Raw genomic sequence first — 17,000 nt, forward strand, 5'->3', positions numbered from 1 at the left:
AAAACAACAGCCAACCAAATCCAAAACTAGTAGGATAAAAGAAGTAATTAAAATTAGAGAAGAAATCAACAAAATTGAAACAAAAAAAAAAACAAAAGATCAGCAAAATGAAGAGATTTTTTTTGAAAAAATAAACAAAATTGACACACCACTGGCCCAACTAACCAAAAAAGGAGAGAAGACTCAAATCAATAAAATTAGATGGAAAAAGAAATGTAACAACACCACAGAAATAAAAAGAATCATCAGAAATTACTACAAGGACCTGTATGCCAACAAATTGGGAAACCTAGAAGAAATGGCTAGATTCCTGGACACATACAACCTATCTAAATTGAGCCATGAAGATATAGAAAACCTAAACAGACCTATTACCAAGACAGAAACTGAATCAGTAATAAAGACCCTCCCAACAAAGAAAAGCCTAGGACCAGATGGCTTCACTGCTGAATTCTACCAGACATTTAAAGAACTAACTCCATTTCTTTTCAAGTTATTCAGAACAATTGAAAGGGAGGGAATCCTCCCAAATTCTATGAAGCTAGCATCACCTTAATTACTAAACCTGAAAAATATACAACAGAGAAAGAGAACTACAGACCAATTTCCCTGATGAACATAGATGCAAAAATCCTCAACAAAATTCTGGCCCATTGATTCCAACAAGACATCAGAAAGATCGTTCTCCTGGACCAAGTGGAATTATCCCTGGTATACAAGGATGATTCATAATTTGCAAATTAATCAATGTGATACATCACATTAACAAACTGCAGAACAAAAACCATATAATTATCTCAATAGATGCAGAGAAAGCATTTGATAACATATGACACATTTTCATGATGAAAACTCTAAGCAAACTGGGTATAGAAGGAACATTCTTCAACACAATCAAGGCAATTTATGACCACTATGGAAATCAATTTGGAGATACCTCAGAAATCTGAATATAGACCTATCCAAGTGAAATGAAATCTGTAAATAAAAGAGTTATCTGCACCCCTATGTTTATCGCAGCTCAATTCACAATAGCTAAGATATGGAATCAACCTAAATGCCTGTCAACTGAAGAATGGATAAAGAAATTATGGGATATGTACACTATGGAATACTACACAGCAGTTAAAAAAATGAAGTCCAGTAATTTGCAACAAAATGGATGAATCTGGAAAACATCATAGTTAGTGAAATAAGCCAGTCCCAAAGGGATAAATACCATATGTTCTCCCTGATCGGTGATAACTAATAGAGCACCTAAAAGGAAATTTGTAGAAGTGAAATTTACACTTTGAGAAGCGTTGACTTGAACAGCCCTTGTCTTGACTGTCGAGGAACAGTTTTTTTTTTTTCTTTAATGGAGAATCTAACTGGGAATGGGAGAGGGAGGAGGAAGTGGGGTGGGAGTGGGAGTGGGAGGATGGGTATGATGAGAAGAATCACTATATACCTAAAGTTGTACTTATGAAATTTGTATTCATTAAGTGAATGGTTTCTTCGGGAAAAAAAAAATCCGACTTCCAATACTGAATAGATCATCAACCGAGAAAATCAATAAATGCTATGATCTGAATGTTTGTATCCCCCCCCCCCAATTCCTATGCTGAAATCCTAAACATCAGTGTGTTAGTAGTAGGAGTTGGGGATTTGGTGAAACGATTAAGTCATGGATAGCCTTAATGAATGTAACTAGTGTTTGTGTAAAACAGGTCCAAGAGAAATCTCTAGTCACTTACACCATGTGAAGTTACTGTGTGTTATATTTGTATATGGTTTGACTTTGTCCCCCAAGGGTTCATGGTTTGGAAAGTGTGGAACTCAGTGTGGTGATACTAGGAGGTGATGAGACTTTTAAAGAGGTAGAGCCTAGTGGGCGGTCACTGGGGGTGCTGCCCTCAGAAGGAATTGAGGTGGATTTCATGAGACCCCAGTTAGTTCTCAAAAGAGGGTTGTTATAAAAAAGCAAGCCTGAGGCAGGCTTTGGTACAGTGGTTAAGATACTGCTTGGGACATCCAAATCCCATATTGGAGTGTGTGGGTTCAAGACCCAGCTGCACTTCCGATTTCAGCTTCCTGCTGCTAGTGTGCACCTTGGGAGACAGGAGATGATGGCTCAAGTACTTGGATCCCTCCCACCCTCACAGGAGCCTCAGATGGAGTTCCTGGCTCCTGGATTCAGCCTGGCCCAGCTGATACTGGCATTTGGGAATTAATCCAGCAAATGGGAGATTCTCTCTCTCTCTCTCTCTCTCTCTCTCTCTCTCTCTCTCTCTCCTGTTGTTCTGCCTTTCATATAAAACTCAACTTAAAAATTTTTAATCTAAAAAATAAAAGAGCAAGCCCAACACCTTTCCAGTCTTTTTGGCTTTCTGTCTCACTATGTGATCGCCCCCTGCATGTGCTTCCACCATATGAGGCCATCTACCATGAGGTATTCACCAGAACTGAGCCAATGCCAATGCCATGCCCATGAACCTCCAAAACTATGAACCAAATAAATCTTTTTTCTTTGTCTATTAGCTGACATCAGGTACTTTGTTATAGCAAAGGAAAATGGACTAATATACTGTGAAAAAGAAAACTGCCCAAGACATGAGCCCCCACCAGATGCCTAGATCTTCATTTTCCCATTCTCCAGAACTGTAAGAAATAAAGTTCTGTTGTGTTTATGACATTCTGCTATAGTAGCCCACATGGTCTAGCACAATAAGGAAGTTGCAGAATTAACAACACAATAGACCAATCAAACTTAACAGATACAGACAGAACAACCCATGTAACAATAGCAGAATACACATTCTTTTCAAGTGCACATGAGATATTCTCTAAGACAGATAACATGCAAAGTCACAAAAATATGCCTTAACAAATTTTAAAAGATTCAAATAATATCAAGTATATTTTCTGACCACAGAAACTAGAAATCAATATGGGATGAAGGTAGAAATCAATGCAGAGGGAAAACTGGGAAATTCACAAATATGAGGAAACTAAACAATACACTCTGCAACAACCATTGGTTCATAGCAGAAATAAAAAATGGAAATTGGAAAATACCTCGAGAGCAACAAAAATGAAAATACAACATACCAAACCTTATGGAATACAGCAAAAGTGGTACAAAAAAGGAAATTCATTGTGATAATGAGATACAGTAAAAAAGTTAAAAATATCTCAAACACACTCTCTTTGTATTCCAGGAAATTTCAAAAAAAAAAAAAAAAAAAGAACAAACTAAGCCTGTTTAGCAGAAGGAAGAAAATAAAGACTAGAGCAAAAAAATAAATGAAACAAAAAACAGAAGAATTAAAAAAAATCAAACTAGGAGTTAGGAGTGGGTGGCATGCACAATAATACAAAACAAGAAGCCTCAGCCACCACTGTCCCCACAGAAAATTCAACAACTGTCCACAGACCAGAACATCCTTTTTTTTTAATTTATTCACTTATTTATTTGAAAGGTAGAAACCAGAGAGAGAGAGAGAGAGATCTTCTGTCCACTGGTTTACTTCCTCATTCTCCAAATGGCCACAATAGTCAAGGCTGGGCCAGGCTCAAACTGCATCTGGGTCTCCCACGTGAGTGGCAGAGGCCCAAGCACTTGGGCCATCATCTGCTGGCTTCCCAGGTACATCATTAGGAAGCTGGATTGGAAGCAGAGCAGCCAGAACTTGAATCGATGCTCAAATACAGGATGCCCGTGTCACAAGCAATGGCCTAAACCACTAAATCATGACAGGCCACAGTACATCTTTTTGAAAACCTCAGTACTTGCAAACAAGCCTGAGACACCCATGTGGGCTACAGATCTGAACGAAAACTGATTTAGAAGGGGAAGAAGGCTTTCATTTTTGATGGTACCACCCCATCCTCTCTTGCCAGTCAGAACAATACCACATGAAGATTTCCCCCTGGGCCCTTGGTTTCTACATAGGGAAAAAAGAACTAGAGGCAGTTATCCAGCTTCCTAAGAAGACAGTTCTGGTTTCACCTCAAGGGGAACTACAGTCAACAGCATCACTAGAGTGCCTAGGATGAGGCAGAAACAAAGAAAGGAGGCATAAGTCAGTGACCAGCGCCTGAATCTTGGTGTTATCTCCGTGTTTCTGCCACCTGGTGGCAACCAATCAGCAGTACCATCCAACTTCACTGCCCACCTGCAAAACTGACTAGTCACCTTCAGAAGCATGGCGGGAAGTTCAACTCATTTTAAGCCCCTTGTCAAATGCCCAGTGTCAAAGCTCACTCCAGTGACAGAGAAATAACCACATCTATCCATTTCAGAGAAGCAGAGGGGCTAGACATACCTGACCACAGAAATCAAACAGCAACTCCAGTCAAAAAAAAAAAAAAAAAACCAACAACCCCACCCAGGCAAGGAGAGTCCCACATCTGTGCATTTCAACGAAGCATAGCAGTTCAACTCTGCCAAAAGCCCACTCTAAGGCTCCACCCTGACAGGAAGGCAATCATGAATCATGCATGTCTAAGATAACCTCTGCTCTTGTCAGTTCTGGGCATTAGTCTTGCACAATGTTGGTGGTATGTAAAATAGTTAAAATAGAACTGCCATATGATCCAGCAATTCCACTTCCAGATTCAAAGGAAATGAAATCAGTATCACGAAGAGATTTGGAAACGCCTATCTTCACTGAAGCATTATTCACAGTAAGCCAACTCAAGTGTTCATCAACGGATTAATGAATAAAGAAAATGGGGGAGGAGAGAAAGAGACGCAGAGGAGAGAGGTAGAGAGAGAAAGTAAATGATAGAAAAGAAGGAAATGCTCTCATTTGCAACAACATGGGTAAGCCTGGAGCACATTTTGGTTAAGTGAAATAAGCCAGGCAAAGAAGCAAAGAAGGCCAGGCATGGTCTCACATGTGGAATCAAAAAATTTGAACTTATAGAAGCAAAGAGTACAATGGTGACAATGGTGTTCATCTAGGGGTGGGGTGGAGGAAATGCAGGGATGTTGGTCAGATGGTACAAAGTTTCAGCTATGCAGGATGAGTAAGTTCTGGAGATCTAAGTCACCATTTGGTGACTGTAGTTAATATCGTAACTAATATTATTCGTTTATTATATTATATTGTAATAATATTGTAACTAATATTATCATTGTAATATTACATTGTGTACTTGAAATTTGCTGAGAGTAGATTTTAAACTTGTGCAATACAAAAACATGATAACTGTGAGATGATGGATATGTTAATTAGGTTGACAGTGGTAATCATTTCACAATGTGTATATATAAAACACTTATTGTTCACTGTAAAACATATAATTCTTGTCAGTTATATCTCAATGAATCCTGAAAGGAAAAAGAAAATAGGTCTTCTTACAGTGAAAGGAAAAAAGTGAACCTCCTAGGTGTTTACCAGCCACAGAGATGCCTGACATTGCTGCAGGCTAGGAGCCCCAAGGAACACAGTTGAAAGTTAGAAAGAAGTATTAGAAATAAAGGAAAAATCATTCAGAATTAAGAAAATTATTAAGGTTTGGGATTAGGGCATTTTTCTCTCAAGAGAAAAGAAATCTGCCAAGTCTTTGTGCTAAATCTATGGAAACCCAAATTCTTTTGAATTGGATTTATTTGTACGTTAATTTACCATTCTTATTTGTAGAATACTAATTTGTTACAGTGAATTTTCTGTATACCTTTTCTAAAAAGCCAAATTTGGCATAACATATGGTCAATGATTAGATAGGACTTTAAAAGATAAACATAATATAAATTCCACCAGGGTAACTGAGAAGCCATTAACAAAGCCTCTGGAATGTTCCCTATTAACAGTCTCTTCCCATCTACTTATGCTTGCCTTTTGCCAGAAGACATCAGACCTCAATACTACAAGAAAAGAAGGAATGGTATTTTATTAAGCAAAAAAAATCTCTTTTAACATACTATTTCCAAAGGTGATATCCACATTTCAAAAATCTGTAATTTTATATTTTATAAAGGCCTAGTAAAATTTGTCATTGTCATTGAATATACTGAAGCAGGTACATTCACAACCAGTGACGTAAGCTGAAGGAATGACAATTTCATTCATAATCACAGCAGCCTACTCTTAATTGGTGGTATCTATAATAAGGTGACATGATCAAAAGAGTGTGGCAGAAAGCAAGGAGTGCAGCAGCTGTTCATGAATGTTCCTTAGCAAAAGAGAAGTCAAGGAGACAAAAATCGAGAGAAGTCCTGAATTTAGATGTATTAACAGAAACCAAGGGAAAGAAATGAGCTTTCTAAACAATACTCACTGCCACCCTTTATGCTTAGTGTAGATCTAGGCCTCCATTTCAACAAAATTCTAATAAACAAGCAATTCTGCTGCATTATCACTTGTGTAAAAATGAACTTTTTATACTGAATGGGTACCTCTAGTCTAAGATATTCACTGTTCTCAAAAGAGTTAAGCCTTTAGAAAGTACACTCATTTTCCATCGCTTCCTTCTGGCATAAAATCTACAGAGAAGGGTGCTTAATTAGCAGCTATTCATTTCTGCTTGTATCACCAACTGCTTCCAACAGTTTTCTCAACACATGGATATAATTAAAGTGGGAAAAAATTGCTCCAGAGATTCACAGTATATGATAGAAGATGTGGGTATTTGTGTTTATGACATTTTCTCTGGGAAGTCAATAAGTAATCCAAGCTTAATTTTGATGACAATAAATTTTAGAATAAACTAGTAGAGTGGCCACAGTAGTGACCACTTTCAGTGACTAGCAAGCACATCACCTACAGATACCAGCAGCTACCATTTACTGAGGAGTTTCTATTTCCTAGGCATGTTATTGAACATTCTACAATATGTGCATCATCATTTTTAAACTCTACAACAATTCTAAAAAGCAAGTATCAAAATGTTAACAATTTTACACCATCATAGATGACAACAAATTTTGACTGCAAGTTGGTCTAATACTAGGAAAACTATTATTCACTGTGCTAAAAATTCCTGTTTTTAAAAATATTGATGGTTATTTTAATTTTTTAAACACTAAAACATGATCATTTCTCTCAAAAACTTGAAAATTTTTCTTGAAGTTATTTTATAAAATACATAAAAAAACAATCAAAGAGACTAAAATCATAAATAATAACTAGGGTTAGAATTCAACTTTGTTTTTCTTCAGTGTCATTTTAGTGTATAGAACACAAAAGGCTCAAAGTGGTGCTCTATAAACTTGTTATTGCATAGATTTTTATGAAAATGTGGTTTTCAGTCAAACTATATTCTGACAGATACAGCCACTATATACAGTAAAAATATGATATATGTCGTTAGCTTAGAATATGAATGTCAATTATGTACCATCGTGATTTTTTTATTTTAAAAATCTATGTATTTTCATTTTATTTGAAAAGCAGAGACAGAGAAACAAAGAGAGACAGATTTTTTAAATGATGATAAGATGGCAATAATTCATGGGATATGTAAAAATAACCCAATGTTATGCTGTTTCTCAGCCTACTCTTATGACCAGCTTCCAGAGAATGCTCATTCTTATGACTCCTAATTCACCCTCAACTTTGGCATACACCTCAAGATTATCTCCAGTCTTAAGTTTCCAAGAAGTCAAGCATAGCATCAAGTATCCTTTTTTTTCTTCTGATCCCCTCATTCCTGCCTTTTCATCATACCAGTCTTTTGATGGGTTGATAATCATAAATTTAGTGAGTATTCTACTCCCAAACACTGCCTAATCTTGGAACAGAACTCACTCATCATGTACTTTGTATCAGGTTATTCATTTAAAGGAAAACTGTGGTAAAATCCATGCTAAACTAGCTTGCTTCTTTGGCAAAATTTAAATAACTCAATTTATTAAAATGTGATTTATAATACAACTTTCAGATTTATGCCAGGTATATGAAGTCTAAATTGAGGTAACTTAATACCTATAACTGCATAACCTTGCTCTGTCAGTCACAGTTCTTGGTATAGAGTTTGATCAACTTTGGGACTCTAAAATGTCTTTTACATAAATGGCTTATTTGCATCAATATTTTGTTAGCAACATATAAGGCCCATTGAGTACTATAATTTCAATGATCATATTTGCATTTATTTCCTTAAATAACAAATTTAATTTTCACAATAGATAGAATATATTTAAAATAATCATAGTAGTATTTCCAAAAAACTAGAACTATCCCTGTACTGAGAAACAGTAAATATTTAGTGAGCTGATTTGACATATTTTATTCCAGTATCCTCTGATATTCAAAACACCTTATGTGACATTTCTGGAAAAATTCATTTTTTCATGTAAATTCATTTATCCAATAATTATTGAATATCAACCATGTGTCAAACTCGGTGCTGGGCCTAGGTTTTCAGTGAAAGACAGAGTTGCTTTATTTTTATAAAATTCTCTTTATATTTCCAGATTCAGTACAATAGTACAAATCTTAGTATAGTGCTCAGCATACAGTAGGCACTAAATATATACGTATTTGACTAAGTAAACTAATTTAAGTAAATTTGAGTAAGTAAATATTAAGTAAAGTACCAAAATTCATCTGAAACTAGTAATTTTAATTGATCCCACCCCTACACACATATCCAACCTGTCTTATATTCCGGGGTTGTAAGACAACAATAAGTACCAAAGCATCAACAAAACTATTTTCCATATTCCCAATGGAGAAACGGAGGAATAGGGGAGATGGATGCATGCTGTTATATTTTTAAAAATAATATATTTTCCATCAACTGATAACATGTCAGAATAATAAGCAATATATGTGTTAAAGGAGTAAATAGATTTAGCATGCTGGCTTCTGAAGTCAGAGGTTCAAACTGCCAAATTACCTTACAGTAAATGTTAACTGATCTCTATAACATTCCTGAATTTACATTGATATTGTTATAATTACCTAAGCCAGAAAGAACTTTCTTGAAATTGATGATGCTTGTACATTTCTACTCCAAAATTGTAGCAGAGAATCTGAAGATATCCAGCCTGCAAAATTTTAAGAAATGTGTAAGATTCATGATTTCTTAAAGTTAAAAAAAAAACTATAGCTTTCAGAATCTTTAAAATATACTTAAAGTGTTCTTTTTTTTATATATATTTCCTTTATCTTTAATACTGTGCCTGTACATCCCAAGAAACCTTTGTCCACTCCAAAGTCATAGAATATAATCCAGTATTCCAGAAATTTAATGAACTTACTTTATATATATATATATATATATATAAGAACTTCCATTAATAAATATTGTCATAAGATAGGGGTCAAGGTTTTTATTTCCACTTTCACATATATAATAATTTTTCAAGAATTGCTTTTTTTTTTTCAAGGTTAGCACCAATTGTGCATTTTATTTTTTTTTTTAACTTTTATTTAATGAATATACGTTTCCAAAGTACGAATAATGGATTACTATGGCTTCCCCCCCATACCGTCCCTCCCACCCACAACCCTCCCCTTTCCCACTCCCTCTCCCCTTCCATTCACATCAAGATTCATTTTCGATTATCTTAATATACAGAAGATCAGCTTAGTATACATTAAGTAAGGATTTCAACAGTTTGCTCCCACACAGAAACATAAAGTGAAAAAAAAAAAAGTGTTCTGTAAATCAAATTCAAAATAAATTTCCTGATCAAAACCTCTCAATTTATATAAAGAAGAGCTAAAAACATTCAAGTTAGGGCATTAACTATGTGTGGAAAAGTACTACAATAGATTACTAATAGAAATTGAAAGATCCTATGTGATAAAAAACAAGACACTCAATCATTGTCCAGTAGAAGGACAGGATAAAACACTGCTTTAGGTTGCCAATTACAGTAAACAGCATTAGAACAGAGAGTATATTTAAAGACAATATAATCACGACTAGGGATGGGAGGAAGAGTGAATGACTTTTTTTTTTTTTCAGAATTATCTAAAGTTCTGAAATGTGTCCAAAGCCTTATCTAGTCATCTATTTAGAAATAATTAGCAACAACAAAAACTGTCTTAAATAAATTATCACCGAGATCAAAGGTAGAAACAAGTATGTGAATTGTGCCATAGGAAAAAGACTCTCTTATGGGCTAATCAACATCTCAGTCTCTACACCAATATCATGTTTTATAAAATTGTCATCTCTCAAAATACTAGTAAATGGCATAGGGGAAATTTTTTTTTAATTCTGATAATCTATTCAAATATTCCCTCAATATTTATAGAAACCATCTATCCAGAATTTAATTATATGGGTATAAAATAGCCCCTTATAATTTCACCTGAGTTAAGACTACAGAAGCAGATCCTCAATTAAGAACCCAAGATCTGAAGCAAGTTATTCACAAGCAATGTGTAAAGACCTGTCTTGCTTCAAAAAAGTTTTCCTTTGAATTACAGCACATTCAGAAAGTAGCTCAATATGCATGCCTGAACACATCAGACTACTGTATATTTGAATCTTTAAAAAGGGATAGTCTTGGTAATGTGGGGTCTGGCAATAATCCAGAGGTATTTAAAAGCATTCTTGACACTTCAGCAGAAACAGCTTAACTCATTACATGCCCCAGATTCTGTAAGTTCAAATAGGGCCATGCCAATTATGCAGCTATACTGGAATAATGTAGCTCACATCCACTTGCTACATACAGACCAGAAACTGAACTTTTACAGAGAAAAATAGAAAACAGAATTTCTGATGAACATTTATGTGTATTGAGACTTTATTCAATTTCCTAAGTATTTCTGTCTCAACCCTCACAATCACGTCAAGTGTACTTACATTTTCTCTCCTGGGGGAAAAAAGAATATAAAATAATAAACTCATAAAAACAAAGCCACAAATGACTGAAAAATCTATCAAGATATCATCAAACTTTTTGAATATCACAAAAATGTTTTTGCTGCCAATATTGCTCCATTCTCTCATTTAATTTACACATTTAATACTATTTATTAAGCATTTCCTATTAGGCACTGTTCTAGGCACTAAAGATACATCAGTGAAAAAAGACAAAAATCCCAGTCCTCATGAAACACGTCTAATGGGATATGAAGTACTAAGATTAAATATATATATATATATCTGTTTAAAACTATGTTTCTAGCCTTCCATGGAATGCTAATATCTCATTTTGTAATCAAAGACACAATGGTAAAAACAACATTAGGAAAGTAGTTCTTGGGGCAGGCATTTATCCCAGTGGTTAATGCACCAATTAAGATGCCCACATTCTATACTGGAGTACCTGGATTTGATACCTGGCTCTGGCTCTGGCTCCTGACTCCAGCTTTCTGCTAATGCAAACCCTAGGAGGCAGCCAGCAAACCCTGGGAGGCAGCCATGATGACTCAAGTAGTTCAGTTCCTACAACTCGTAGGGAAGAAATGGATTGAGTACCCAGCACCTGGCTTTGGCTCTGGCCCATCGCTTACCATTGCAGGCATCTGGAGAGTGAACCAGTGGGCGAATGCTCTCACCCTCACTCTCTCATGCATTTCTCTCTCTCTCTCTCTCTCTCCCTCTCTCTCTGAAAGTCTTTCTCTACCTCTTAAATATAAATAATTTTTCAAAGATTGGTTTTATTTATTTGCAAGGCAAAGTGACAGAGAGAGGAAAGAGATAGAGATCTTCCAACTGCTGGTTGATTCAGCAAATCGCCAAAAGAGCCGGGGCTGAGCCAGGGCAAAATCATGAGTTCTATCTGGGTCTCCCACAGAGGTGGCAGGGGCCCAAACACTTGGCCATCATCCATTGCTTGCTGTATTCCCATGGGCATTAGCAGGGAGCTGGATAGGAAGTGTAGTAGTCAGGACTTGAACCAGCATTCCAATATGGTATACTGGTGTTGCAGGCAGTGGCTTAACCCACTGTGCCTCATCACCAGCCCCCAAACAAATAATGTTTTTATAAGGTAGTTCTGTAAGTCTGTTGTATACTGGTCACACAGAAAGCTCCAAGATCTGTGGGATCTCTACAATAACCAGCTACTGCCACACCAATTGGCCCAGAATTGACAGCGCCAACCTAAAACCTACTTTACAAGGCCAAGATGAGACTACATAGATGATAAATAAACTCAATTAGCCATTGCTGCTACAAATGAGTTTTATCAACTTTTCAGTTCAATATATGCTTTTTATTTTTAATTATCTAAATAATTTCATTTTCTGCAACTTCCTTTGTAAATTAGGCTTTCAGACTTCAGAGAAAGCAAACCTTACATTTTAAATCTTAAGTATCTACGATATTTTAAAAAAATTTTTGATTCTGCTGTTTTTTAAACATATGTACTTTTAAATTTTGTTCAACTATAATTGTGTGGCAATAATTGGATGTGATTGCCTGGATTTAAGACTTCCTTCTGGGGCAAGCACTGTGGTGCAGCAGGTAAAGCCCTGGCCTGCAGTGCCAGCATCCCATATGGGAACTGGATTGAGTCCTGGCTGCTCTACTTCCAATCCAGCTCTCTGCCATGGCCTGGGAAAGCGCTGGAAGATGGCCCAAGTCCTTGGGTCCCATGTGGGAGACCCGGAAGAAGCACCTGGCTCCTGGCTTCGAATCAGCAGAGCTCCAGCCATTGTGGCCAATTGGGGAGTGAACCAGCAGATGGAAGACCTCTCTGTCTTTCTCTCTCTCTGTCTCTCTGCCTCTCTTTCTCTCTGTGTGTAACTCTGACTTTGGAATAAATAATAAATCTTTTTAAAAAAAAAGACTACTTTCTAACTCCTCCCTTACTCACCCTTTTCTAATTCTCAGATACCTCAGCAATAATTAACAGTAACTCATTAGTCGTTTCTCATGGTGCTCTAAGATACAAACATACACTCATATATCCAATTTTCCAAGCACTTTCTTCTCTGTCTCTTAATAACAATAACACATTATCTTCTGCCTTCATGCCAATACCTTACAGTGTTGATTATCTAGTTTGGGGATACAGGAGAAGTCTCAAAAAAATACAGATTTGGTTTATTTGATTCATTAATTCCTTTTAGGTGAATAACATTCTGTTAGCTCTTTTCCAACCTTTATCTGATCATTTCCTCTCATTATAAGATTTCCTACCCTGGATTTTCAGGTCCCTTGTCTAAAAACCTTAAGCCCATCAAAAACCTACACTGTAAATAATTGCATTGACCTTTAGATTTAAAAGCATGATTTTCCTAATAATAATGAGTAGTTCTATCAAACACCTTCCAAATAAAATACAAACTCTTAACTCTGGGCCTAAAGGTCCTCTACTAGGAGCTCTATCCTGACAAAGGCATAATTATTCTTCTGTTACATATCATCCTGTATCCTCTAAGTCACACCTTTCTTTCCTCTCTCTAAATTTGGTTTTCCCTGATCCCCCTAACACTACACAAGATATCATAAGTTTTCTTTCCCTGAATACTCCTTTCATATCATTCAATAACAATTCAATGTCTATTTACTCCACAAAGCATATTAAAGAAAGGCCTCTGTCCTCTACTAATTTATAATCTAAAATAGATTGCAACAGGATCACAGATAAAATAAACAGAAAAAAACCTGTAAATGTAAATAATAGAAAGGCTCCATAGATAAAATTATGAGAATAAGAGAGTTCAAAGTTGCTGGATGTTAAATAAATATTTTTAAATACTTATGTATTTATTTGAAAAGCAAATAAAGAGAGAAGGGAAGAGACAGAAAGAGAGATCTTCCATCCACTGCTTCACTTCCCAGATGGCCACAACAGCTGGGGTTCAGCCAGGCCAGAGCCAAGAGCTAGGAACTCCATCTGGGTCTCCTACTTGGGTGTCAGGGCCCAAACACACAGGCCACCTCTGCTGCTTTCGCAGTTGTATTAGCAGGGAGCTGGATTTGAAGCAGAGCAGCCAGGACTCAAACCTGGGCTCTGATATGGGATGCCAGTGTTGCAGGCTGCATCTTAATCGGTTGTGCCACAAAGCCAGCACATAAATAAGCATTTTAAAACAACTGCATTCGACCCATAGAATGGCAGATGTCCTAAACAGCACTCTGGCCTCAGAATCAGCCCTAAAGGCATTCCGATCTGGCTGAAAAGCTCATGAGAGTATTTCAGGCATGGAAAGCCAAGACACTCTGGCAAAATAAATAAATAAATAAATAAAAGATCTCTGTGAGTGAGATCCCAGTGGAAAGAACAGGTCTTCAAAGAAGGAGGTACCTTTCTCTGAAGGGAGTAGAGAACTTCCACTTTGAATATGACCTTGTCTAAATAAGATAAGAGTCGGTGAACTCAAAAGGCTTCCATAGCCTTGGAAACTCATGACTGGAGCATAGGGAGATTACTGATGCCATAAACAGGAGTGTCAATTTGTAAAGTCAACAACAGGAGTCACTGTGCACTTACTCCTCATGTAGGATCTCTGTCCTTAATGTGCTGTACATTGAGATTTAATGCTAAAACGAGTACTCAAACAGTATTTTTCACTTTGTGTTTCTATGTGGGTGCAAACTGTTGAAATCTTTACTTAATGCATACTAAACTGATCTTCTGTATATATAGAAAATTGAAAATGAATCTTGATATGAATGGAAGGGGAGAGAGAGCGGGAAAGGGGAGGGTTGCGGGTGGGAGGGAAGTCATTGGGGGTGGGGAGCCAATGTAATCCATAAGCTGTACTTTGGAAATCTATATTCATTAAATAAAAGTTAAAAAAAACTGCATTCTTACATTCATTATATTTAAATATTTTATATTTTTATATTCATTATATTTAAAAATATAATATTTAAGATATATTATTTATGACTGTACTGGGGAGGCAGGTGTTCAGTGCAGAGGTTCAAACACTGCTTGGGATGCCTACATTCCATATTACAGTACCTGATTTGAGTACCAGCTCCTCTACTTCTGGTCCACTTCCTACTAATAAGCACCCTAAGAGGTAACAGGTGATGATCAAGTACTTGAGTCCCTGCCACCTACACACAAGACCTAGATGGAGTTCTGGGGTCCTTGCTTTGGCCTGATCCAGTCCTGGCTGCTGTGGGCATTTGGGGAATAAAAGAGCTCTTTCTCACTCTCGCTCTCTATCTGCCTTCCAAATAAAGTGAAAATAAATTTTTAAAAAATTTAAATACTGTGGCTGGTGCCGTGGCTCAATAGGCTAATCCTCTGCCTAGCGGCGCCGGCACACCAGGTTCTAGTCTCGGTCCGGGCGCCGGATTCTGTTCTGGTTGCCCTTCTTCCAGTCCAGCTCTCTGCTGTGGCCCGGGAGTGCAGTGGAGGATGGCCCAAGTGCTTGGGCCCTGCACTCGCATGGGAGACTAGGAGAAGCACCTGGCTCCTGGCTTCAGATCAGTGCAGTGCACCGGCCGCAGCGAACAGGCCGCAGCGGCCATTGGAAGGTGAACCAACGGCAAAGGAAGACCTTTATCTCTGTCTCTCTCTCTCACTGTCCACTCTGCCTGTCAAAAAGAAAAAGAAAAAGAAAAAAAATTTAAATACTGTAGTGAACAGTGCCCTCCAAAATTCATGTTCTCCTGGAACCCATGAATGTTACCTTATTTGGAAATAGGGTCTCTGGATGCAATCAAGATATGGTCATACTGGATGAAAGCGGGCCCTAAATCCAATGATTTATGTCCTTATAAGAAGAGCATGTAAAAGTAATAGAGATAAATCAAAGAGTAATTCTAAAAGCATTCATCTAATCCAGATTAAGGTAGGAAAAACTAAAAAGAGAAACAAAAAGTAGAGAGAGCAAACAGAAAACAGGGAAGAAAAAAAACAGCATAGTTCTTTAAAAAAAAAGATTTATCTATTTATTTGAAAGGCAGAGTTAAAGAGAGAAGGACAGGTAGAGAGGGAGAGAGGTCTTCCATCCATTGGTTCACTCCCAAATGGCTGCAATGGCTGGAGCTGTGCCAATCTGAAGCCAGGAACCAGGAGCTTCTTCTGGGTCTCCCACATGGGTCCAAGGGCCCAAAGACTTGGGCCATCTTCTATTGCTTTCGCAGGCCATAGCAGAGAGCTGGATCGGAAGTGGAGCAGCCGAGACTTGAACCAGCGCCCATATGGGATGCCGGCACTGCTGGCTTTACCCGCTATGCCACAGCTCCGGCCCCAGAACGGTTTTCTTTTTTAAGATTTATTTATTTATTTGCAAGTCAGAGTTACACAGAGAAGAGGGAGAGAGAGAGAGAGAGAGAGAGAGAGAGAGAGAGGTCTTCCATCCCATGGAACTATGCCTTGCAGCATAGTTCTTTTAATGACAACAGATTGAATATGCTCAGCTTTCTCCTAAAATCTCTCTAAAATAATAACAAAGGGAATTTTTTTTTCAAAAAACCATAAAGAAGACAAAGAAATGGAAAGACATCCCACGTCCGTAGACTGTAAGAAACAAAACTCTTTAAATATGCATGCTATCTAAAGCAACTTACAGGGGCAGGCGCTGTGGAGCAGCGGGTTAAAGCCCTGGCCTGAAGCGCCGGCATCCCATATGGGCGCCGGTTCTAGTCTCAGCTGCCCCTCTTCCAATCCAGCTCTCTGCTGTGGCCTGGGAAAGCAGTAGAAGATGGCCCAAGTCTGTGGACCCCCTGCACCCACATGGGAGACCCGGAAGATGCTCCTGGCTCTTGGCTTCAGATCAGCACAGCTCCAGCTGTTGCGGCCATCTGGAGAGTGAACCAGCGGATGGAAGACCTCTCTCTCTCTGTCTCTACCTCTCTCTGTAACTCAGTCTTTCAAATAAATAAATCTTTTTTAAAAAAATTACAAAGCAGGAGACATGATACTACTTGTCTTTTAAATATATTGCAAAGTTACAGTAATTAAAAGAGCATGATAGGCCGGCGCTGCAGCTCAATAGGCTAATCCTCCACCTGCAGCGCCGGCACCCGGGTTCTAGTCCCGGTTGGGGCACCGGTTCTGTCCCGGTTGCTCTTCTTCCAGTCCAGCTCTCTGCTGTGGCCCGGGAGTGCAGTGGAGGATGGCCCAAATGCTTGGGCCCTGCACCCGCATGGGAGACCAAGGGGAAGCACCTGGCTCCTGGCTTCGGATCAGT

At 37.8% G+C, this 17,000-nt stretch overlaps 1 protein-coding gene across 1 annotated transcript in view; it reads right to left on the reverse strand.

The window, feature by feature from the left end:
• The window catches only part of TEX11 (testis expressed 11), a 295,189-nt gene that overhangs the window by 201,918 nt on the left and 76,271 nt on the right, over positions 1-17,000 (reverse strand). The window contains exon 8 of the mRNA XM_017349668.3: positions 8,895-8,980. Coding sequence (XP_017205157.3) covers positions 8,895-8,980 — 86 coding nt within the window. The remainder of the gene's footprint in view (positions 1-8,894; positions 8,981-17,000) is intronic.

Source organism: Oryctolagus cuniculus, chromosome X (assembly GCF_964237555.1).
Source record: "Oryctolagus cuniculus chromosome X, mOryCun1.1, whole genome shotgun sequence".
NCBI classification, from domain to species: domain Eukaryota; kingdom Metazoa; phylum Chordata; class Mammalia; order Lagomorpha; family Leporidae; genus Oryctolagus; species Oryctolagus cuniculus.